Below are 24,404 nucleotides of genomic sequence, written 5' to 3'. Positions count from 1 at the left end.
TGATTTTATGGGTTTGGAAGTTAGGAATAGGTTTGCGACACCCCAGTGCTGACAGCCCACAACCTAGAACCCACAGATTCGCTTTCATTTTCTTTCTCCACCTGCTGGAGAAGGAACTCTGGGAGTGAGCTCCTGACTTTCTGGCTAGCCTAGAAGAATGGATGGTGTTGTGGTTAACAGATGGGCACAGAGCCACATGTAAGTGAAGGTAAGTCTTCTTTATTGTCTTCAGTGCATCTCTTTGTTGCCAGTCAGTAAGTAGGCAAATTATCGGCACCACCACTCAGGCAAGTCCTGACACTCTCACAGTCTCTAGATAACTGTCCACCTATAGAAGGTGTAATACACTCAAACATGCACCTACATTCCACTAGGTGCATCACTGTAGAACACTGAAAGACTATCTCTCACACACACAAACACACACACATTCCCATGAACACTGCATCTACTGCGCAGGTTGTGGGAGGGTCCAATGTCAACAGAGAAAGAAGCATCTGTCATGCCCATCACTGTAGATCGCTGTGGAGGCTTCAGTGTTGGCGGCAAGTGAGCAGCTACTGTTGTGGACTGCTGAGTCACTGTCGAAGGACTGCCTGCACTCACAGTCATTGGAGGTGGTGCAAGTGCCAGTCTCTGACCCCGCTGTCGTGGAACTCTCGTTGTGGGTCATAGAATACAGACATAACAAAGGTCTATTTTCCAATGTTAAGATCCTGACATTAGTCCGGTTACCGACGTGAATGCTACTCATTGTCGAGGAAGTACTGTCACTGCTAGTGATGGGTGATCAGGGGAGGCATAGTAAGTGCCCATGACTTAGACAAGCAGCAAAATGAAAACCTGGCACAGATTGTGATTTACAGGTTCTTACGCCCATATACTCCAAAGAGTAAGAGGAAGAGCTCCAGGAGAACGAAGAGGAGATAGTCGGGGAGGACGTCTTCTTATCAAGGGATTGCCATTTCAAGATCAGTTGCATCAGACCTTACCACCACTGCTTGGGAGAGGAGACCCCTGCCACCAACCCAGGTAAGTGAAGGCCGTTCTGGCCAACAACCATGAGCCCAATCCCAGCGCCCCCCGAACCCCTTCCACCACGACCCCAGCCCCAACATTTTAATTAAATAAAAAAGCCCCAAGCTCACCCTGTTCCACTGCAACCCCAGTCCCACTATTTCAATTATAAGAAAAGCCCCAAGCCCACCCCCATTCCACCACAGCGCCAGCCCGAACATTTCAATAGAAAATGAAAGCCCAAGCCCACCCCTTCCACCGTGACCCCAGCCCCACCATTTTAATTAAAAAAGAAGTCCAAAGTCCAAAGCCACCCCCTTCCACCGCGACCCAGACCCACCGTTTCAAATAAAACTAGAAGCCCCAGCCCCACCATTTCTGTTTAAAAATAAAAAAATCACCAGCCCACCCCCCTTCCACCACGACACCATCCTCCCCCATTTTAGTTTATTTTAAAAAGGCCCAAGCCCACCCCAAATCAAGCTCCACCATTTTAGTTTAAAAAGTATGCCCCAAGCCCATACCCTCGACCCAACCTGCCCTCCCAAGGCCCAGATTGGTGCAGCTGGGGGGCCACGTGAGCCAAACAGCACCATCAAAACCACCAGGGCAAGCAGGCGAGGGAAGCCACTTGCTGCCCGCCGCAACTTGGGAGAAGAGACCCGCACCACCCACCCGGGTAAGTGAAGGCCGTTCTGGCCGCCAACCATAACCTTAAACCCACCCCCGTTCCACTGCAACCTCAGCCCCACCATTTTAGTTTTGGAAAGAAAGACACAGGCCCACCCCATCACACCGTGACCCCTGCCCCACCATTTTAAATAAAATAAGCCCCAAGTACACCATCCCACCCACCTAGACACCAGCCCAACAATTTTAGTTTGAAAAGTATGGCACACACCCTCAACCCTCCCCCAGAGTACTCTCTCCAGACCCTCAATGGTGCTGCTGGGGGTCACGTGACCCAAACAGCAACACCAAGACCACCTGGGCAAGCAGGTGAGTGAAGTCACTTGCTTACCTCTGCCATTTGGGAGAGGATATCCCCGCCACCGACTCAGGTAAGTGAAGGCCGATCTAGCCAACAACCATAATCCCAAGCCCGTCCCGTCCACCACGACCACAGCCCCACCATTTTAATGAAAAATGAAGCCCCAAACCCACCCCATTCTGCTGCGACCTCAGCCCCATCATTTCAATTAAAAAAGCACCAATCCCACACCCCTTCCACTGCGACCCCCACCTCACCATTTCATTTAAAAAAAAGTCCCAAGTCCACCCCATTCCACAAAACCTCAACCCCACCATTTTACTTAAAATGAAGCCCCAAGCTCACTACCCCCTCCCTCCGCGACCCAGCCCATTTTAGTTTAAAAAACTCCCCATGCCCACCATGTTCCAAAGCGACCCACCCCACTATTTCAATTTAAAAAAAAGCCCCAAGCCCACCCCCTCGCACTGTGATGCCAGTCCCACTATTTTAATTTTAAAAAAAGAAAAAGAACCCCCCCCCCCCAAGCCAGCCCTACCAATTCAAATACAAAGCCCTAAGCCAACCCCGCCTTCCCACCATGACCACAACCCCACCATTTTAATTAAATAAAGACACCAAACACACGCCCTCGACCCTCCCCCAGCTCACCGTCTCCAGGCCCGGATAGGTACCGCTGGTGGTCACATGACCCGAATAGCAAGACCACCCTGGGCAAGCAGGTGAGGGAAGCCACTTGCTTACCTCTGCCGCTTGGGAGAGGAGACCCCTGCCACCCACCCAGGTAAGTGAAGGTCGTTCTGGCCAACAATCGTAACCCCCAAGCCATCCCCCCTTCGATATCTATGACGTCTCACACCCCTATACATTGCCAAATCTGCAAATTTGTAAATATTGTACTGTATATATCGTACCACTGTTGTAATTACTGTACTTCATTGTCTGTATGCAAATAAGCTTCGCAAATTCTTGCTACTGTTTGCGCCCTAATACCGATGGGTCTGGTGCGCCTTATAAATAATAAACCAAGTGGCTTCAGCCCCACCATTTTAATAAAAAAAGAAGCCCCAAAAGCACCCCAATTCCACTGCGGCCCAGCCCGACCATTTCAATTAAAAAGCCCCAAGCCCACCCCCTTCCAACGCGAACCCAGCTCCACCATTTTAGTTTAAAAAGTATGCCCAAGCCCACAACCTCGACCCTCACCCAGCCTGCCCTCCCCATGCCCAGATTGGAGCTGCTGGCAGTCATGTGGCCCAAACAGCACTTCTACTGGACTCTCCCAGGGTAGTCTTGCCCAGACAGACAGTAAAAGGGCAGCATTGAAGGGAGATTCCTGTGGCCTGTTTGCCTGGCACCCTGCAGCCCTCCAAACCCCTATCCAGAGGGCTACAGAAAAGCAGGTAAGGGACATCACAATTTTATTTAAACCAATTTGGCGTCCGCTGCTTTGAATTTAGCCACACTAGAATTATACATACTCATCTCCCACTGCTTTTGAACGTAGCCACACTACAAGTGTACTTATTTAGTTAACGCTGCCTTTGAATTTATATTAGAACAACCAGGGAGCGGGCAGGCTTGTGCCCCCCCTCCCCTCTGCAAGGCTCGTTCATAAGGGGCAGTGTCTACCCTGTTTGGCCCTGTCCAGGCCAGGGAGGGCTGTGAGGGCACTCCCGCCCACCGTCTAGACCGTGCGGCCACCTTGAGCTTCTGCCACCCACCACCGCTTTCGCTTCCTTGCAAGTCACCGTCCTACTAACCGTTTGCAAGGCCACAGACGCTGCCATTTCCTCATTTGCTCTACACACTGCAGTACTTGGAATTTCCATCAGGATCTGACCGGCATCCCTCAACTTTCTCTCCGAAATCAGCTGAACATTTGCTTGAAAGGCAGCACTCTTCATCTGCACCATACTTACTCTATTACTATGTCCAATTTGTACGGATGTCTACCCACTACAGTGTAGATCTGCCATGCTCGGGTATCTCAATATTGCTCATCCTCATGTAAGCTTGTTCCATATAGTTCCTCTATGTAACTGCACTAATGATTTTTGGTCCTCCTGCCCATTTTTCTCCACAACACCACAGTGGGCACTCTAAACTTTTCCCTTGTAATACTGCCTTTTCGCCACATGTATTTGCATTCTAAATCTAATTGCGTTTTCTAATTTGTCCGTTTCCCATGCTAAACTGTTGCATCTCCCCGCTTCTGCTTGGATACACCTTACTGGGCATTCTGTAACCTTCCTGCCCTATGCTGCCATTTCTCATGTGCGTTTGATAATCCCTACCTTCTAACTACATTCTTGGCCTGCACTGTTAATATGCTGTCAGGAACTTGCATCTATATGTAACCCACTCTGCTCATCCAACTCTTTTCTGCTGCTTTTTAGTGCTTGTTTGAAAGTTGCATTTCGATGTACATTTAAATCTGGGCATTTTAAGGCTTTGTTTGAAAGCTGCATTTAGATGTATATTTAAATATGGGTATTTTATTCTGCTGCAGTCTAGTGCTCACCCAGGGTGGGTACATACAATCCTGTTACCTTGTGCATATCCCGAGCAAAGCACAGCCTTCATCTGTGGCGGCCTAGCTGCTAGGCCGCCTGGTGAGTTCATTTGTGCACTGTGCTGCTCCCCTGCCCGTCTCTCTTCCTCATCCCTTCCCCACCACACACACCATCTGCCCTATCTATTCTAACTGCTACTCACCTACCCCATCTACCTCACAAAGTCTGGAACAAAAAAGCTCAAAAGAGCTCTCTTGGCCTCTAAACCAGGCCTACCTATTGCAGACACCTACATCAATACTACTTCCAGGCAGACTATTACTGATATCCTCTTTTCTGTTGGCTCTCCTGACCTATGGACCCCCCCCACACTTGGTCTCCACTCTCTTCCCTTTTTCCTCTTCACCCGTTAATTATGGCACCAGATGGGAAGTACTCTTGGCATGCTTCTCAATCTCTAGGTGCATCATTAATGTCTATCATAATGGCACTGTCATGGCCCAAGGTTCTCAACCTACTCTACTCCTTTACCAGTACCTACCCACTCATTAACTCCCCCCCCCCCCTTCTCCTGCTACTCCTCTTTCCTCCTTGCTATCCTATCCACCACCGACGGGAGTACCACGTCCCTGTACCCCTGCTCAGAAACTTTTCAAAGGTGGCAATCAGCTTCACTTAGCTACTTTGAACTCTCGTTCTGCTGTCAAATACTCCTCTGACATCGGTCTACTTCTTGAAGACTATGGCCTTGGCGACCTCGCCCTTACCGAAATGTGGATCAATGCCAGCTCAGTCACTGCTCTTGACACCCACCCTCCTGAGGGCTACAAACTCCTCAGTAAACCCAGGCCCAACCGGCCCGGAGGTGGAGTGGCCCTGATTTTTCCTGAGGGGGATCCCTGCCTCTATCATACCATCTCAAACCAACACCTCCTTTGAATGCCTTGTCTGGAAGTTAGGGGTCTCACCTACTCTCTCGCTCACCCTTACTACCATCTACAGGCCCCCTGGCCTTATCCCTCCGTTCCTCTCTGAATGGGCCAACCTCACCTGCTCCCTCTTGACCTCTACCTCCAAACTCCTCTTTGGCGACTTCAATATCCACCTCGACTCCCCTGAATCAGCCACTTCATAGTTCCGTGACCTCTGTGACTCCCTCTCTCTTACTATCCTTCCTTCCTGTCCGACCCACTCAGCCGGAAACACACTGGATGCCTTTATCTCTGGCAACATCCCTATCACTAACCTGGTCACCACCACTCTCTCCTGGTCCGACCATTCTCTACTCTATTCCCACTTAGGGCCCCTCTGCCCTCTCAAACCGCTGTCAGGTCCAGTCTTGAATCTTCCTGCAGGAGTGATGCTGGCCCACCAGAAACCCCCCCCCCCCCCCCGACACCCTCAAGTCTACCTGCCTAACAGTCTCAGCAGACAGATAAAAAAACTACCAAGCGGGCAAACCCAAGGGGAAAGGGGAATGGAGAAAATAGAAAAAATGCAGATCTTCACTGGCTTGCACTGATGCTCTCTGGAACTGGATTGAAACGCCCCAGTGTCTGTGAAATTATATATATATATATATATTACCAATCATTCTCTTATTCTTTTTACTTAATTACAGCCACCCTCCTTGTTAGTGCTGCTTATGCTCGGGTGCTGATAGGCTTTCTTTACTGGTTGCAGTTGAAATAAGTGTATTATGTATTTCTTTACTCTTTCCCTCGCAATATCTTCACAGCTATTGTTTCTTCCATAGAATACTGGTCTAGATAAATGTCAATGCAGACTAAAGCTCTCTTTTTCTCTCTTCCGCTATTAAATAACTTTATTTTCAATTAACTGTATTTTTCTCTGTTGGTTGCTTAACCTAATATCTCATTTTCTTTCTCTGTAAAGTCTTTCTTTTTATTTCTGCTAACCAAAAACCGATGAACTTTCTGCTTTTAATCTTACTTCTTCTTTTGGCATACTCATGTTTTACTGGAACTATTCCACGCAATCTTCTGGCGCTTTTCGTTGCTTGGAATCAGCTCAGCTGACCGGCTCCAATGCAACAAGTCTCTGATTCAAATCCTCTTCCGGAAACGACACGACGATCACGCACGCGGCTGCACGCAGACGACGTATTTAGGTCCTTTAATCTAATCTTACTCGAACTAGTTTAGAGCAAGACGACAAAAGATACACTCGCGACTCGCTGAATTATTTCATAACAAAATACAAAGTTAGTACTTATTTATTTACAATGTACTCAAAAGATTTCACGTGCGCCTGTTAGTTTGTTAACTCGCGCATAAACACAACAATTTTGTTCCATAAAACACGCACAACTTGCTATATTCAAGATGACTCACACGGAACCTTTTCAGTTAGAAAGTCTTTTAACTTTTAGATATTTTGATATTCAGACTAACAACTGAAATTACTTTAACATCTAAAACTGAATATAAAACACTCCTTGGCTTTTAAACTTTGAAGTATGAAGAAACTTCGCTTGCTTCACCTGTTTTAACTTCTCAGCTTCAAGGAAAGACTTGCCTTCAACATCACAAGTCTCCCTCAGTTAATAGGATTTTCTTGCATCTTCTTTTGTATCTAAGATTTATGGAATACTTTAGAAGTTGATTCACTGAACTAAAGAAACGGCAACCTACCTCTAAGGCAACTAAAATGAAAGGCAGTTTAGAACTATTGTTAGAATTCCAAACTACCTCACAATCAACTCCCTCCAATCACTGCTGCTGAAAGGAAACGCCATCTTGCTTTGGGAAACAAATGATTCCTGCAAGTTTCATTAAGGAATGTTTCTGTTAAAATTCTCAAATCAATCCAAACGTTAGCCAAACACCACACTGCTAAAACTAACTTACATTAACAGTGTTTTAAAATGGTGAACCTAAAAATGAATAACTACATGAATCTTTAATGTAGTGCCCTTTAAAAGTGTGTGCTTTTGAAACTCTTGAAATGCACCATGGAATCCCGACAGTACCCCCTCCGTAATGCCCTGCCCCAGGGCCAACCTTCTCAGGATGCAAACAATGAAACCGTCTAACCAACCTAGGATCATGTACATTTCCCACTTTCTCCCATGATCTTTCCTCTGGTCCATAACCTTTCCAATCCACCAAATATTGAAGTTGACCCCAAACTACTCTAGAATCTAATATAGCTTGAACCTCATTCATTTTCATCTTCAAAAAACACAGGACCAGGAGACTCACGAATTCTAGTATAATTTCCAAAAATCTTCAATAGATTTACATGAAAGGTTGGATGCATCTTTAACCCTGGCGGCAATTTCAATTTTACACAAACTGGAGAATAAACCTGTTCCACCTGAAAGGTCCAATATAACATGGACTAAATGTATTCCTTCCCCTCAATGACAAATATTTAGCGGACAACCACACACGCTCTCCCACCTAATAATCTGGCGCCTTCTGATGTTTCCCGTCAGCAAATTTCTTATAAATCAACGTATTCTTTTTCCAAAGCCTGAACTGCCCGTCTCAAATTTTGACCCATAGCCTATAACCTAATCTCAACATCTGGAAATTCCACTTCATCCAACACCACTCCTCAAGAAACGTGGATGAAATCCTTGATTCACAAAAAACGGAGACGGAGGCTGAATTTTTTTGTAGAGTTATTATAGCAGAACTCTGCCAACCAAAGTAATTCCAGCCACCCCCGACCTGAACCAAGATAACATTGTATGTACTTCTCTAATTCTTGATTGACCCTCTCGGTTTGACCGTTACCCTCGGGATGATAACTTGTGGTTAAATTAATGTCCATCTTCAATTCTTTGCAAAATGCCAGCCAAAACCTTGAGACAAATTGAGAACCTCGATCTGATATTACCTGACTAGGCAAACCATGTAGCTTCACAACATTTTGCAAAATGCCCGAGCCAAAGAAGTTGCTGTAGCTGAACCCTTGATGGGAATAAAATGCCCTGCTTTAAAATAAATATCTACTACCACAAGGATAGTTGAACAACCCTTGGCAGGTGGTAAATCCACAATGTAGTCCATAGACACTGTATGCCAAGGGCGAGGTGGAGTCGGAAGTGCAACCAACAATCCTGCCGCCTTCTGATGATCTGACTTGGAACGAATACAAACATCACATGTTCTCACATAGTTCTCAGAATCTTCTCGCGTTTCTTTCCACCAAAACTCAGGGATGCCCAGTCAATGGTGAATCATGACAGTCTTTCAATGCTTTCATCCTCAACTCCTCTGACGGTAAATATAACTGTGTTCCCACAAAAGGTAATCCTTCTTTAATTTGACCTTCTGGATCTTCTGACTCCCAATTCAAAAGCTCTTCTTCAGTCCACAACTGCAAAATAGACTCACAAAAATCCTGAACCTTTTAAATCCCTGCAATGACAAAATTCTTCTCTGAAAGCAAAGGCATTGGCGCACAAGGATCATTCTTCAAACTCTCAGGAATACATCGGGACAAAGCATTTGCTTTCCCATTCTGACGCCCAGGCTTAAATAAGATGACAAAATCATATTCCGCAAAAACAATGACAAACGCAATTGCCTCAGAGTTAAAGTTCTTGCAGACCGAAGAAAGGTCAAATTCCGGTGGTCAGTCAACACAGTGACTCGATGTCTGGCACCCAAAAGATAATGTCTCCACTCAATAAAGGCTGCCTTGATTGCCAAAAACTCTCGATTAGAAATTGTATAATTCCTTTCAGAAGGAGAAAATCTTTTTGAAAAGAACACTACAGGATGAAGCTGTCAGTGACACAATGACGTGACAAAACCGCCCCATCGCACAGTCTGAGGCATCTGCTTCCAGGAAAAAAGGCTGCTCCACATCAGGATGTAATAAGATTGGTCCTGTCAAAAACTTATCTTTCAGGAACTGAAACGTCTTCTCAGCTTCCGCACTCCACTCAAATGTTACTTCCTTTTTCAATAACTTTGTTATGGGAGAAACAATTTGTGAAAAATTCTGTATGAATCTACGATAAAAATTGGCAAATCCAATAAAACTTTACAGATCCTTCACTGTAGTCAGCGGAGGTCAAATCTCTTATAGAATTTACCTTGGCTGAATCCATTTCCAAACCCTCTGGAGATAAAAACAAATCCTAGAAATTCCACTCTTTCAGTGTGAAACTGACTTTTTCTAGCTTTGCAAATAATTAATTTTCCCTTAACTAAAACCATCCGAACATATTCTCTGTGTTCACTTAATTCCTTAGAAAATATCAGGATATCATCTATGTATACCACAACAAATACATCTGTAACGCTCACCTGGTTCCCACGGAGGCGCAGGTCTGGCTTCGAGTGCTGATGCTTCTTCAATGGTGAAGCGCAGGACTCTGAAGATGGACAGGAAGGGCCTTCTACTCTGGCTTCTCCGGCTCGTAAGAATATACCCCTGTGCGTGAAAAGGGGGTATTACCTACTGACTGAGTTATGCTCAAGCCTCCCACTCTCTTCCAACCCTCCACGATACCCTTCCACGATTCCCCGTGAAGTCTCACCTTAGGGTCTGAAAGGACGAGCTCTCCATCCTGCTTCTGACGCAGGGGCGCGTTGAACCCAGTTACTTCACTGGATTGAGGTTGGATGGGAGTTCAGGTAAGCTTGATTATACTGGTAAGGCGCTGTAAAAGTTCAGTTGCAAGTTCAACAGTTCAAGCTTTAAATAATAATGTTCATTGTCTTTTTTCAGGTGATGAATGAAGATTCCTTTGGAGACTTCTTGCAACAAAGCGCTAATGTTGATGTCTTTTCCCCATAGGGGCCGGGGTTCGGAATGCCGGAGATATGGCGCCGACCCGAAGTGAAACGTGCAGTTCCAGTAAAGATCTGGTAAGTCCTAGATGAGCGCTCAGGTAATGTGTTTGCATTCGCTCATCTAATGTCTTTGTCTTTTTTCCCCATAGGGGCCGGGGTCCAGAAAATGCTTGGAAGCAGCAAGACCCGAAATGAAATGGGAATGACCCAACAGGTAAGTCTTAGAAGGTAACTGAGCTTTTCCTATTCCCTTCCTTCTCTCACCTCTTATTCTTGTCTTTTTCTCTAGGATCTGGGAATTGGCTGTGTATCCGGATGATTGTTGCTGAAGATGGAGGAACCCAGGAAAGGTGAGTGAAATGCAGCGCTGCAGCGATCGTAACGAAATGCTTTTAAAAATGATGTCTTCCCTTGCAGGATCGTCGGTGATGTCTCCGTGGTTCAGATTAGCTGGTAGGTCTCTTGTCTCCCTTTGCAGGTGACCCAGGATGCTGACAGGCGTGGCTGAAGTCCAGATGCAGGAGCTGACACGGTGAGCGTTCAGCTGCGAGGAGCAGAACAACGCGAAGCGTGAGTTGCTGATCGGGTGTGGTTTAAATAGCTTTGGAAGAAGTGTGTATCCTTCCTCCGATCAGGTATGTATCCTTCCCCGACCACACCCGGGTGGAAAGTAGTCCCACAGGTAAAATAGTTCCTATTCAGGCCTCAAGAGGGCCTGGATGTGGCAGCATGGTCTGCATCAGGTAAGTGCACATTAAAACACTTTAACACATGTCTAGCTTTATGAGCCTGGCGCCTAAGGCGCCAGGACAGTGGTCCAACATGAGCCTGGCGCCTAAGGCGCCAGGACAGTGGTCCAAAGGGCCCCAGCTTGGGCCCGCTGGCACTCCCCTGGGGGAAATGATGCCTGCCTCTGGGGTTGCTGGGTCGGGCCTGGCTCCTTGGAGGTAGGCATCATGACAACATCCAGGAATTCTAGAAGAACTTGATTGATAAGAAATTGAAAAGCAGGAGCATTACAGAGACCAAATGGCATGACCTGATATTCAAACAGCCCAGATCGGGTTCTAAATGCTGTCTTCCATTCGTCCCCTTCTCCGACTCTTACTAAATGGTATGCCCCTCTAAGATCCAAATTGGTGAAAATTCTCGCTCCCTGAATTCTGTGAAGCATAACTGATATCAGTGGTAAAGGGTATCTATTCTTAATTGTGATTTTATTTAGGGCCCTATAATCGATACATGTTCTCAAAGTTTTATCTTTTTTGGGCACAAAAAATAATGGCGAGGCTGCGGTGGACTGTGAATGTCTAATAAATCCTTTGGCTAGATATTGATCAAGATACTCCTTTAAATGCTCGTTTTCTTTTTCAGGCAGTGTATAAACTCATCCACAAGGAATTGGCGCTCCATCTTCACAATCTATTTTATAATCAAATTAACGATGTGGAGGTAACTCATTAGCCACTTGCTTATCAAACACATCCTTGAATTCTTGATAACAATCTGGCAAAATTCCCGACACAGCTCCTATCAAGTGTTCCTTAACTACACGCGCAGCTAAACACACTCCCTGAATCTCTGATGTTTCTTCCCGATCCTTTTCCTGAAATGCCAAGGAACATTGCTCCCTACAAAATTCAGACTTAAATTCAACTGTTCTTCTTCCCCAATCAATAGAGGGATTATGTAATGTTAGCCAGGGCATACCTAAAATGATCTGTAGTTGTGGTGCATCAATTAATTCAAACACAATGTCCTCATCATGTTCCTCCCCAATTATCATTCTTAAAACACATGTCATTTGTGTAATTAAACCAGATGTCAATTGAGTTCCATCCACCGCCCTCACTTGTTCTGGAACCCCCTTTGTTACAACAGGCACTCCCAATCTATTTGCTAAAGACAAATCCATGAAATTTCCAGTGGCTCAGGAATCAATCACACACGGACCCCCACACTTTAGCTTACCTTCCCAAAATAAGGATACATTAAGAGTGATATGTGGTATTGGTGTCTGACCGGTATTCGCCACAACTTGTCCTTTTCCAGCGATAGATGGAAATCGTTTAGGAGCACGTGGACATCTTCCTACAAAATGTGTTCCATCTCTGCAGTATAGGCACGATTTCTCCCTACGTCTTCTCTCCTTCTCCTCTTTAGTTAATGGGCCTCTGGTCTGACTTTCCACCACATGTCACTTAACTTCTTTCCCAGTCAACTGCTCTAATTTGGGATGCTCACTCCTACTCCAAACTCTGCTTTCAGAAAAACGTCTCCTCTTTTCTGACCGTCTCTCCAACAACCTTAAATCCAATTGAATTGTCAAAGAAATGAAATCTTCACAAACTGTAGGTCTCTCTACAGTTGTAGCCAATGCATCCTTTAATTCCTCCCTTAATTCTCTATAAAAAAAAAATGAAGCTCTCTTCTCTTCAGGCCACTCACTCTCTTGCACAAGCGACCTAAATTGAGTTATATAGGCCACCAACTCTCTGTTACACAGACGCAACTCCAGTAACTCATTATCAACACATAAAGATGAGGTTCTCCTATCAAACATCTTACTGAATTAATCTTTGAACATTTTCCAGTCACTAAGTTCTCTTGCACCTCTTTCAACAAAAGGTACAGACCATGCGGATGCCTCCCCAGTGAGAAGAAATTAAAAATGCCACCCTAGCTGTTCCTGTAGGAAACGCTTCTGGCCTACACAAAAAATGTAATTCACACTGCATTAAAAATGACTAACTTCCTATGATCACCGCCAAATCTTTCTGGAGGCCCTAAAGGAGTAGAAACTACAGAGATTCCTGGAGTTAAGTGTATATTTTTTCTCTCTTCAACCTCTTCAACCTCAGCTGTTTGCCATTTAACACCTAACTCTGGATACAAAAGTGGTGGTTCTCGATCTATAGCTTTACTAACCTTGGATGATCCTGGAGTCTCTGATCTATGTACATAACTACTTAATTCCTCCATCTTAACTCACAAAGTTATTTTCACACTCTTGGCTAACCTTCCTCCTTTATCTCCATTAACATCTTTCCTAACGCCGGCAAACTTAACTCTTGACTCTGGGTCCATCTTCACTCAGGCAGGATTTAAATACGTGGGCCTTTCATTCTGTCAGGTCCAGTCTTGAATCTTCCTGCAGGAGGGATGCTGGCCCACCAGACCCCCTTCTCCGCTTCCCCCCTTCCCCCCAAGTCTGCCTGCCTAACAGTCTCTCAGCAGATAAAACTACCAAGCTGGCAAACCCAAGGGGAAAGGGGAATGGAGAAAATAAAAAATGCAAATCTTCACTAGCTTGCACTGATGCTCTCTGGAACTGGATTGAAACGCCTCAGTGTCTGATTATCTAGGAGGCATATATATATACACACACATACATACATACACATATACACATATACACACAGATTACTAATCATTCTACTCTTTTAATTACAGCCACCCTCCTTAGTAGTTACTGCCACCCTCCATCCTTCTTAGTACCTGCTGACTATGCTCGGGTGCCGATAGGCTTTCTTTACTGGTTGCAGTTGAAATAAGTGTATTCTGTATTTCTTCATTCTTTCTCTCGCAATATCTTCACAGCTATTGTTTCTTCCATAAATACTGGTCTAGATAAATGTCAATGCTGACTAAATCTCTTGTTTTCTCTCTTCCGCTGTAAATAACTTTATTTTCTGAATTAACTATTTTTCTCTGTTGGCTGCTTAACCCAAGATCTATCTTTCTTTCTTTCTTTCTCTTTCTTTCTTTCTCTCTTACTTTCAAAAACTGATGCACTTTCTGCTTTTAATCTTACATCTTCTTTTGAACTCCTCTTGTTTTACTGGAACTATTCCGCGCAATCTTCTGACGTTTGTTGCTTTAAATCATTCCGCGCAACCTTCCGACACTTTTCGTTGCTTTGAATCAGCTCAGCTGACCTGCTCCGACGCAACGAGTCTCTGATTCAAATTCTCTTCCTGAAACGACATGACGCTCGTGCACGCACACGGCTGCACGCAGATGACGTATTTAGGTCCTTTAATCTTACTCAAACAAGCTTAGCACTAGACGACAAAAGATACGCTCGCGACTGGCTGAATTATTTCATAACAAAATACTAAGTTAGTACTTATGTATTTACAATTTACTCAAAAGATTTCACGCGCGTCTGTTAGTTTGTTAACTGGCACATAAACACAACAATTTAGTTCCATAAAACACGCGCAACTTGCTGTATTCAAGATAACTCACACAGAACCTTTTCAGTTATAGAAAGTCTAACAACTCAAATTACTTTAACATCTAAAACTGAATAATAAACACGCTGTAGTAACTATGTACCTGGTACAATTGCCAGGAACAACATTTGCATGTCCCCTCAAGCCAGCATTTCACTCAACTGTCAAACATAGAACCCCAACTTCAGAGCAAAACCTCCCAAGACTCCACTCACTCTGACCTTACCACATTCCATGAACAGTGATGTAATCACCTCACGCAAGATACACATTACAACACTTCTCCCTCCTTTCCTTTATTGAACTTAGTGATATTCCACAAAAACCACCACCAAACAAACCCCTACATCCACGTGTGGCCAGCACGTAATGAACCAACTTACCAACTCCACTGGCGACAGGAAACCGCCACCCGGAGCTTACCTATAACCCTGAACCCTGAACCCTGAACTCTGTTTCAGAGTCAACAAGCTGAGGTGCAGCCCCCTGCAAGATTGTGCAGAAAGCTCAGATATCGGGCAGGCAGCCATGACACTGAGCTACTTCAACTGTCACATGAGCCCCACATCCCATTGTCTTGTCATCACAACCTGCTGACCAGGCAACAGGGCAAGGCAAGTCATCATGACCCAGCATTGTCACCCTGGCAGCATGGTTCTTGAGGTCCTAATGTATGTCCATCTAGCTTTTGAGGCAGAGCTGCAAGGATATTCTGGTGGAGGCAAAGGCTTTCTATACCAGGGACGCTTTTTGCCAGCCTATAGAAAAAGGTTTTGCTTCTTTTGCATGCTGCCAGACCTGCATCCAGTTTTGTGGCAACCTCACAAGATTCTGCCCTATTTAATGAGATTGACTCAAGAGAGTCTGCAGCATGCATCAACAAAGGTCTATCTGCCAATCATGAGATTTTGGATAGTGCATCAATTGGCCGCAGAGTAGGAAGTGAACACTTTGCTGTACAAGCGGATGAAGGCCCTGTTTGAGCTGATGTACTGCTCAGATATGAAGTTCCTGTCATGGAAGGTAAATTTCATTTTTTCTAATGCATCTGCAAGGAGAGTGTCAGAGCTGCAGGCCCTCTTGACCCAGGAGCCCCTTGTGAACTTCTTGTGGTGTAGTGCACATGGTGTACGTAAAGCAATTTTATTCAATCGTCTAGGGAGCAGTTAGATGGTGTCGTGCAACCAACCTAACCCAAGTCTCAAAAAACCACATCAGTTGATACATTTTTCAACAGTTAAAACACTCCCAGATACTTTATTACAATCCACCGCCCATAAATTATTGGACAAAACCTCTTCAAAGAAATCCCATCTTTCTCCAATTGCTACATTCTCATTGGTAGGCGCTATCCTAACTAACATCTTCAGTTCATGTGCAGAACACACCTCCTTTTAGGATTTGTTTGTGGTAGGTAATGACATCAACCAGTTAAACATTTGTATGAAAACGTAATTCATTACTGGTAGTAACTGGCCTAGGTCCTTTTAACCATAACTCTTAATTGCACATGGTTCGCATAGATACTTCAAGCAATATGAAGAAGGCCAAGTAAACAGGTTCTCTTTGAATTAGCAATAATTATCCCATTCCCCGGTTCACTAGCACCATTGGAACATTGTAACCTAAATAACTGCCATTTCATGGCGCACAGCACATCTGAAAATACAATTGAAACTACTGGGTTTACATCACTTTAGCCTCGAACACTGATTCAGCCCATGGTTTATTGCTGGCCAGAACAAACAAAACCCTCTGTCCAGCTTCCATGCATTCAAGAGATTACATCTGCCTTCTGCATCCCTTTATACGTTTATTCAGTGTGTATGCATGTTTAATAAATACCATCTTACCTTTACAGTGAACTCTTCAGGACAGGCCCTCTTTCTCGCATGCGCATTATAAAAACTCCTCATTGCCTGCATCTGGGCACTCCATAGCACATTATGCCTGAATTGCGTTTATTTTTCATTTAGTGGTTTCAGCATTTGTCTTTCTATGCGCATACAAAGCTAATATGTATCAGTTTAACCAAAACGTAACACTAAGTAACATATCCCATTCACATTTTAAATATACTGGATAGATATGCAATGTTAACAATGCACCCAGTTTGCGTCACCCCATTCACAAATATGGTGCGCGCAACAAAATCCCCTCGATTGTGGGGACCTTTCCTGACCACCCCAACAAGGACAAACCCTTGCTTTGTCCCAAAGATGGTGTCCAGCTTTCACATGAACCATATTATCTCTTTACCTGCACTCTTTCAAACCCCAGTCCGCACAGCAGACAGGGAGCTGCATACGGTGAACACAAAGAGAGCTAACATGGAAGGATTAAAACTTTTAGGCAGTTGAACAGCTGCTAGTACCTTACATGGACCAGAACATGGTTGTTTGTGCCATATTAAAGCAGTGATTGCCCATTTGATTGTGGACTGAATCAAATGTTGCTATGAAAAACCCAGTGGTCCGTTGCTTGGGGCAGGCAATGGCACACTCGACCAGAGGCAAGACAGCAACATGGGCTTTGTTTGCCAACATGCCCCCCAGGGGATTGGCATGGCAACTACAATACAGTCCATAGGTCCAGCCAGCATGACTGCTTGTACTGGAGAGCATGTGAAGATGAACAGGTTGGAGAGGCAGTGCTGAAAAACATATTTCGTTGAGAGGCCGCCATTCCAACGGCGAAAGTAATTGTTTGCTTACTACTTCATGACTTTGCATTGTTCCGTTACTGCATGGTATTCTGAAGCATATGCATCTATAAAAAGTCCCAATTACAGGGGATGAATTACTTACTTCTGTAAAAGTGCAGATCCCTAGTATTTAAGTATTGTCTCGATGTTCATACAGCCATGCTCCGCCCTTAGGAGGCTGTGGTTCTTTTATATTATTAGGTATGAATATGCATCAAGAATCTGAAAGTGAAACTGTGTCTAGATTGTGGGCCGGCAGCACTGATTGTGCGGATCTACCTCAAAACATCACATTATTTTACTTTGTGTCCCAGAACATTGTTTTTTCTTCCCTTTAACCCATTTCCCCTACACTATGTGAGGGGGGAGATCGCCCGCAGCCCCCACACCGTCACATTCCCCCCACCAATACCGCAACCTAGTCCCCCCCCCCCCCCCAATCTATATTTTCACAAAAATGTGATTTACAAAACCCATGTTCTGGGCTCGCAGTAATGTCATTCGATGTTTTGTTGTGATACTGGTTGTGCACCATGTTTTGATTGTGCATGAGCTCTTAAAAGGAACACTAGCCTTCTGGAGCAGCCTATGCAAATGAAAAGGGTTTCCCGAGATCCCCACATGATCGATGGGAATATTCCCCAGTATGTGACTCTACAAAAGACACCAATAGTGGAGAAACTACACCTACAGTTAAGTCGGCCTTCATAAAATCTGCTCCAACACTCCTATTGTTGAGAAGTTTTATGAAGGTCGAGTACCATTCTTGCTGACAATTACAATAAGACTTTGGGAGGTTTGAAACTTATTTGACATTTATTGCAGACAAACACTGTTTGCAGTAAATGTCAAATAAATGTTTCACTGGGCGTGGCTGGCCTCTGCGTAGCAGCAGTGCAACAAACCTGAAGTGGGCTTATGTTGACATGCACAATTTTACTGAGAACGCTGGTCAAATTTGTGTCACCCGTCACCAATGGCCGAGTGCCTTTTTTTTTAGGTTAAGCAGGTAAACTAAGTTACTTGACCTGCAGGCCTAGCAAGATTTTAAAGAAACTGAGGTTTGGGCAAGTAATTAATTTCTGTGGCGGGTGAGGCCAAACCATGACAAATTACAGCACAATGGGCCAGCCGTTAATGTGGGGGTGGGGGTGGTAGAGAGAAATATATAAACAACAATATGTAAAGCATGCACCAATAATCATACAAATACACAATTCCAAGTACTTCTACAAATCGATGAGAAAACAGTAGCGGGAGTAAGAGCAATCCCTCTCAGACCGCTCAAAGATTAAGCTCTGCCTCTTAAAACCAATTAACTTTAGCAACCACTTTTCCCCCCAAATGTTAAGAACCACATCCATTATGCCAACAATTCTATTTCTATAAAGACACTGCCTGTCAAAGACCAGAGAAGACAGGTCTCCAGATAAGATTTTGAAGTGGAAGCATTTCCTTCCCCGATTTTGGAAGCTGGGAGTGAAATGATTTTTAGGGAGTAAAAAGGTAAATCCCTATACCAATGGGATTATTTTGAAGGGAAGCAAAAATATATTGACTCTAAAACTTACCTTTTTTGCAACCTTTACGTTTTTGCACCTAGTAAACCATACACATAAAAAAATGCATTTTAACCTTAAAGTTCCTCTACAGATCAGATGTTGATAAAAAGGAGTTTGTGCCCGTGACATTGGTCTACTGGTACCAGTCAATCCAAAATACCCACAAAGCTGGGTGGGTGAAAGAAGGACATACCAATCTCCTATTTTCTGATGAGTATTTTTTCACTGCTTTTTTGTTGTGAATATTTGAATGTTTTTAGGAAGTTAAAGTGGCCAGTATGCAACTTATTTGTAGGACTACCTATATGACACACCCCACAGTTAGGACTCTTCTTTGAAGAATCCTAGGTGTTAAAGGGTTTGTGGACTCTGGGAGTCATTTTATCCCCTCACTGATAGGGTGCATCCAGCTATAAATATTATTTACATTCATTTGCAATGTAAAACTAAAACTGTCAAAATAGACTGCAACCGTTTTCAATTTCTCTCCAAGTTATTTTTTCAAGTGGCCATGTTTCTCTATAGAACCTCCACCCAACAGTCATCTAGTAGCCTGATGGACAAGTACTCAACAATGTAATTTAAATTCATTAACTTCTCCTCTACGCCAATCAGGTAAAACCTTTCGATCACATTCTTTATTCAATCATGGCACATTATCGAAAAGGGGCATAACCACACTTGTGTGCCAGCCATCACCACTTTGGTAAGGTCTTATAACCGTAGGGTGATGCTCTTCATTCGGACCACCACTGGAAAACATTTAGGATCCCACACCACTGCATAAAGGAGAGGGGCCCCCACAAAGGAATCCACCACCAACATGGAGTGGTTTTATCTTCATTCTAACCTTACTTTTAGGTCTCCCCACCTTAGCACTGTAAAATGTTCCAGTCTGCTGTCAGTCTCCTGCTTCCCTTGTCAATCACTCTGAACACTATTATTTAAGCTTTACGTTATGTCGAACACTGCACTCTTCCATTCCTAAGTGTATAACTGCTAAGTAACCTCTACCGTTTTTTGCCACCCAGTCCTGTTAACACCAAAGAAACAGAGGAAAAACCCCCTTCTAAATGTAGGAGGGGCATAACAGAGTTAGATTAGTAAGAAGTCTGAGAAAAGAAAGGAGCGAGGGATTCTGAGATCGACTGACATGATGCCACATTGGCAGGTGTAGGTGGAAAGTAATCTGAAAGAATAGAAATGCCACTTTGGGTCTCCTACCTGGGTTATCTTTGTCCACATCAGAGTCAAGCTCCTGGCAGGCCACACAGTAGAGCTTCCTCTGTTTGTCTTGGAGCAAGATGGTCTGCAGGAAGAGGAGCACTGAATGAGGCAGGCAGAAAGAATCAGCAGCAGAGCAATATGCACTTTAAACACTGGTGTTCCCACATGTGCAGTATTTCAAGAACACAGCTTTTGAGGGAAAAAAAAAATCACATGATTTAACATGAACTCAGGAAGAAAAGGAAAATGTACAAAAGTGAAGGGAATTAGCAACAGAAGAGTTTGAGCAATAAACTTTTTTGGGTCAAACGGTTTAAAGCGTCAAAGATAATCAGCATGAGTAGACTGCATATTCAATTAATTTATCACATACTCTTGACACGTATTCTATGCATCCTACGCCAAGTGGTTCTTTCCTATCTACAACCAACAGTCTTCACGAAGTGTGTTGCAGAGAGAAGCGAGGCCTGGTGTGGGTCAAAGCTAGAGGAGGCAGGCGGGCTGGGGAGTCAATAGCAGGGGCATAGGAGACCCATAAAATCTGGGTGGTGGCAGGGGTTGGGGGTGGGGGGGTCGGTACAGGGGACACCCTGGGACTTTGCTCCTCTCCTGTCCTGTGCACCCCTTCTATCTTTTTTTCATTTTGCAGTCCAACACACACTCTACTGCACCCCAGTCCCTCAGTTCCCATTCCTCCATGGCCAGCACCCCACAACTAATCATTTCAGCGGAAATGATTACTCTTCGTGCGCACATTATTTTCCATGTCCGTAACTGAACAACAATGGAACCCACTGAGCATGCATAGTTAGTGAGATACCATCTATGAAGAGTTTGGAAGGCAATTCCCCCTTTCCAACCACACCAATTATTTACAAATCAGTGTAAAAGGAGCATCTTACAACTCTTTTTCGAAAAATATAGGCTAAAAAAAACAAATATTTTATACGTTATTATAAGGAGAGCTCTTCAACCACTCCAAGACTTCAAGATTTGCCATAGTACCTACAAAAGGTACTGCTACACAGAGAATAAAACATGTATGCACACAGAAAGCTTTGCATGCTCAGGATAAACAATATGTTTAGTCGTGGCTATCCATTTGTCAACACTGCTCAGACAATACAGAAAGTGCTTAATGCCATTGGAGGGCAGGGGGGACTCCTGTTTATTACAAAAAAACAAGTATTGCTAATCACTGATGTGGCTCTCAAAAAATTCAGACATTATGCAATTTTTGCAAATTGAATAGTTGCAACTGAAAGGAATGCGTCAGAAAACATGCCAATAGGAGTTAATGTGGCACTTTAATGGATTAATTCAAGGGCCAGAAGAAAATGCCTTTCATCATTTGTGTAAGGATGATAATTGCATCAGAATAACTGCACCACAGAATATGATGATCAGAATTCCTGGGCCTCTGCTTTAATATCCACATTATGCTATTCTGTGAGTTGTGACAACATTTACTCAACACCAGCTTTATAGTTAGGAGGCATATAGACCATCCATTTCACTCCCTAAAAACAGGGCAATGTGCCCAACAAAAACAGGAAACCATGAGCATATGAATGTACCCCCTGCTTCTACCCTCAAAGTTCCTCTGATATCTTTTCGAATCAGCGACCAGCAGAGCAGGCGCATTGGTAGAAACGCGAGTATTATTCACCGATCTCAAAGGAATTTTAAGGGGAAAGAACATATTTTAATAAGCATGAAATATCCCTACTGGCAAAGGCAATTTAAAAAAAAATGTGTGTATCAAATTTCTTTGATTTTACAAAATGATGCGAGGGTGGGTGGGTGGCTGAGTCTTCAGATCTTGATGCTGATTGATTGTTGTTCTGCGGGTGAGTAAGTTTGTATTTCTGGTGCTGGGTATGTATGTGTAGTTATTTGCCTACCAGACTTTCTGGAGGATGTTCTTCTCTGAGAAAGTCTGCAAGGGCTTCTTCTAGAATCTTAACTGCAGCGATTGTCCATGAGGTTTTGTTCCCGCTTATAAGTCGGTTCCACCAGGCTTCCTCTTTGCGCAGGTTAAAAGGTTTTAGTAGCGGGATTAAGAAGGCTTACCTTAGGGCGAATGTTTTCGTGCAGTTTGTTAGAAGATGGCGTATTGTTTCAATTTGTGTGGAGTCTTTGCATAATCTGCAGGTGCTGGAGTCAGTTAGACCTCTCGGTGCTGATTTCGTTTGTTGGTAAGAGGTTTAATCTTGCCCTTATGAAGGTTTGTCTAAAAGTTTTGTCTGGTTATCTTCTGATGACTGATTCATAGTCGTTCAGTTTTTTATTTTGCTGCGGCAGATGGGCAAGGAGTTTGTTGGATGCTGCTTTTTCTTGCGCGAGTATCCAATCTTGTAGGTCAATTTCTTTCTCGATTTTGTTAGGGGTGAGGAAGAGATTTCTTTGGTGCAGCCAATTTCTTCCAGGATGTTTCCTTTTTTCGCCGCCCAAGCTGATAGTAGTTTGCAATTACCTCTTTGGATTTCTTGCTCGACCAGTTTATTTTATGTGGGGGCTTCCGGCATGATTATTTTCCTCTATAGCGACATTTCGTTCGCGATCACTGTCGCTTTCAGGGAGGATAGTCCTAGTTCTCTTCTGACTGCCGCAATCGCCGTTGATTTAGGGAGTCGCATCACTTCTCTCCAGAAGTGGCCTTCCAGCTTGTCACAGATGCCTTGTGGGATTGTCAGGAAAGCTTCCCCTCCATATGTCAGGGAGGGGACAACTTTGCCTTTGAAGAACTTTATGGCCGGTAGAAATGAAAAGCGGCCACATTTCCTGTCCATGGCTTGACCCTGAGCTGCAAGTTTTCTGTTTTTTTCCCAGAGATTATGCTGCATTTTTGCCTCGTTTCCCGTGCTGTCTATCATCACTCCGAGGTATCTGAACTCCTTTACGGCTTCAATTTCGGTCTTCTCGATGAACCAATGGTGCGTTTTCTTCCTGGCTGCCTATTTCGAGGATCAGAATTTTTGTTTTCTCTGTGTTTATTTCAAGGTTGTTTTCTGAGATGTAGCTTGCCAGGTTGTTTAATTGGCGTTGCAGCCGATGGGGGTTTGGTCGAGGAGTATAATGTCTGCGTAAAGGAGCCTTGGGATTGGAGTGTCGCCTCAGTTCTTTGCCGGAGTCTTTATAGTCTCTGAGAAAAGACGTGAAGAGTGCTGGTGCTAATGGGCATCCTTGCTTTACGCCTCTGTCGATTGTAATTACCAGCGTGGTTTAGTTTTACCCTCATTGATGTGTCCCGATGCAGTGCTTTTATAGGCTCCAGGAGTTGGGTTGGGCAATTCCATTCTTCCAATTTGGACCATAGCTTGCCACGGTCAATTTTGTCGAAGGCCTGTGTTAGGTCTACAAAGGCTATGAAGACCTTGCGTTGCTGTGCGCGGCTTTTGTTCTTTACAATGTCCAGTATCATGATGTTTACTTGTGTTCCGATGTTCTTCATAAAACCCGATTGGAATGGATCCCAGCTGGGTGAGTTTGTAGCCCACCTTTGGAAGCCCTTTAATAGCAACGAGCCATAGATTTTCCTGATCGTGTCCAATAATGCAATTGGGCGGTAGTTGGTGGGGTCGGATCCGTCTCCCTTTTTAAAGATCGGGACCAGCGTCACCATGGTCCATGAGTGGGGTATCAATTTTGTGGTTGTTGCTGCTTCAAAGACGAGGCTTATAAACTCGGCCCATTCTTTGGGATTGTTTTTCAAATCGATATTGGTTATTCTATCTGGTCCTGGTGCTCGGCTTGACTTTAGTTTGCGGATGGCTCCCATGTCGTCCGCATTTGAAAGGTCCTCCCAGGGCGAGTTTCCAATGGAGGTGTTTGGTGCGTGTGAGCCTTTGGGACTTTGGAACAGGGCGGAGAAATGGTTGGTCCATCTTTCTTCGCTCACTGTGTTTGCTAGCTTATGGTCCTGATTGCAGTCCGCCGTTTTTATGAGTGACCAGAAATCCCTAGAGTTTCTTCCCATTACCTTTTTGAGCATCTCCTCTGAGTCCTGTTGGTATAGTTTCAGGCGGTAGGATTTCAGCCAGGCTCTGTAGTTTTTTACTTCTTCTTTCAATCTTTTTTTCATGGATATCGATCTGGATTTTGCTGCATGTCGTTTTAATTTTCTTAATGCACGGCGCTTGACTACCAATAGTTTGTCATACCGGTGGGAGCCTTGGGGTTTGCCTTTTTTCTGATGGTTTGAGGGGTTAACCTGATATTGAATTAACAGGGGTTGGTAGTCTGTTCCCGCTCTGCGCCTGTCAGGTTCTTTTCCAAGTTTCTTTTTGTAATTGTGTGTCAGATCCGCTATCCTTTCAGCGGTCAGTCTTAAGCGGTTTCCTTGAGTTGACACTTCCACTTCTTCCATCAT

General features: G+C 44.3%; 2 protein-coding genes across 3 annotated transcripts in view; one reads left to right on the top strand and one right to left on the bottom strand.

Annotated features, from left to right (window-relative positions):
* Positions 1-24,404, top strand: part of NTPCR (nucleoside-triphosphatase, cancer-related) — a 164,851-nt gene that overhangs the window by 36,151 nt on the left and 104,296 nt on the right. The window lies entirely within an intron of this gene.
* The window catches only part of ZNRD2 (zinc ribbon domain containing 2), an 86,230-nt gene that overhangs the window by 2,201 nt on the left and 59,625 nt on the right, over positions 1-24,404 (bottom strand). The window contains exon 3 of the mRNA XM_069644848.1: positions 20,030-20,114. Coding sequence (XP_069500949.1) covers positions 20,030-20,114 — 85 coding nt within the window. The remainder of the gene's footprint in view (positions 1-20,029; positions 20,115-24,404) is intronic.

This window comes from Ambystoma mexicanum, chromosome 2p (assembly GCF_040938575.1).
Source record: "Ambystoma mexicanum isolate Mex_15411 chromosome 2p, UKY_AmexF1_1, whole genome shotgun sequence".
NCBI classification, from domain to species: Eukaryota; Metazoa; Chordata; class Amphibia; order Caudata; family Ambystomatidae; genus Ambystoma; species Ambystoma mexicanum.
This window is presented reverse-complemented; position numbering and strand designations above follow the sequence as displayed.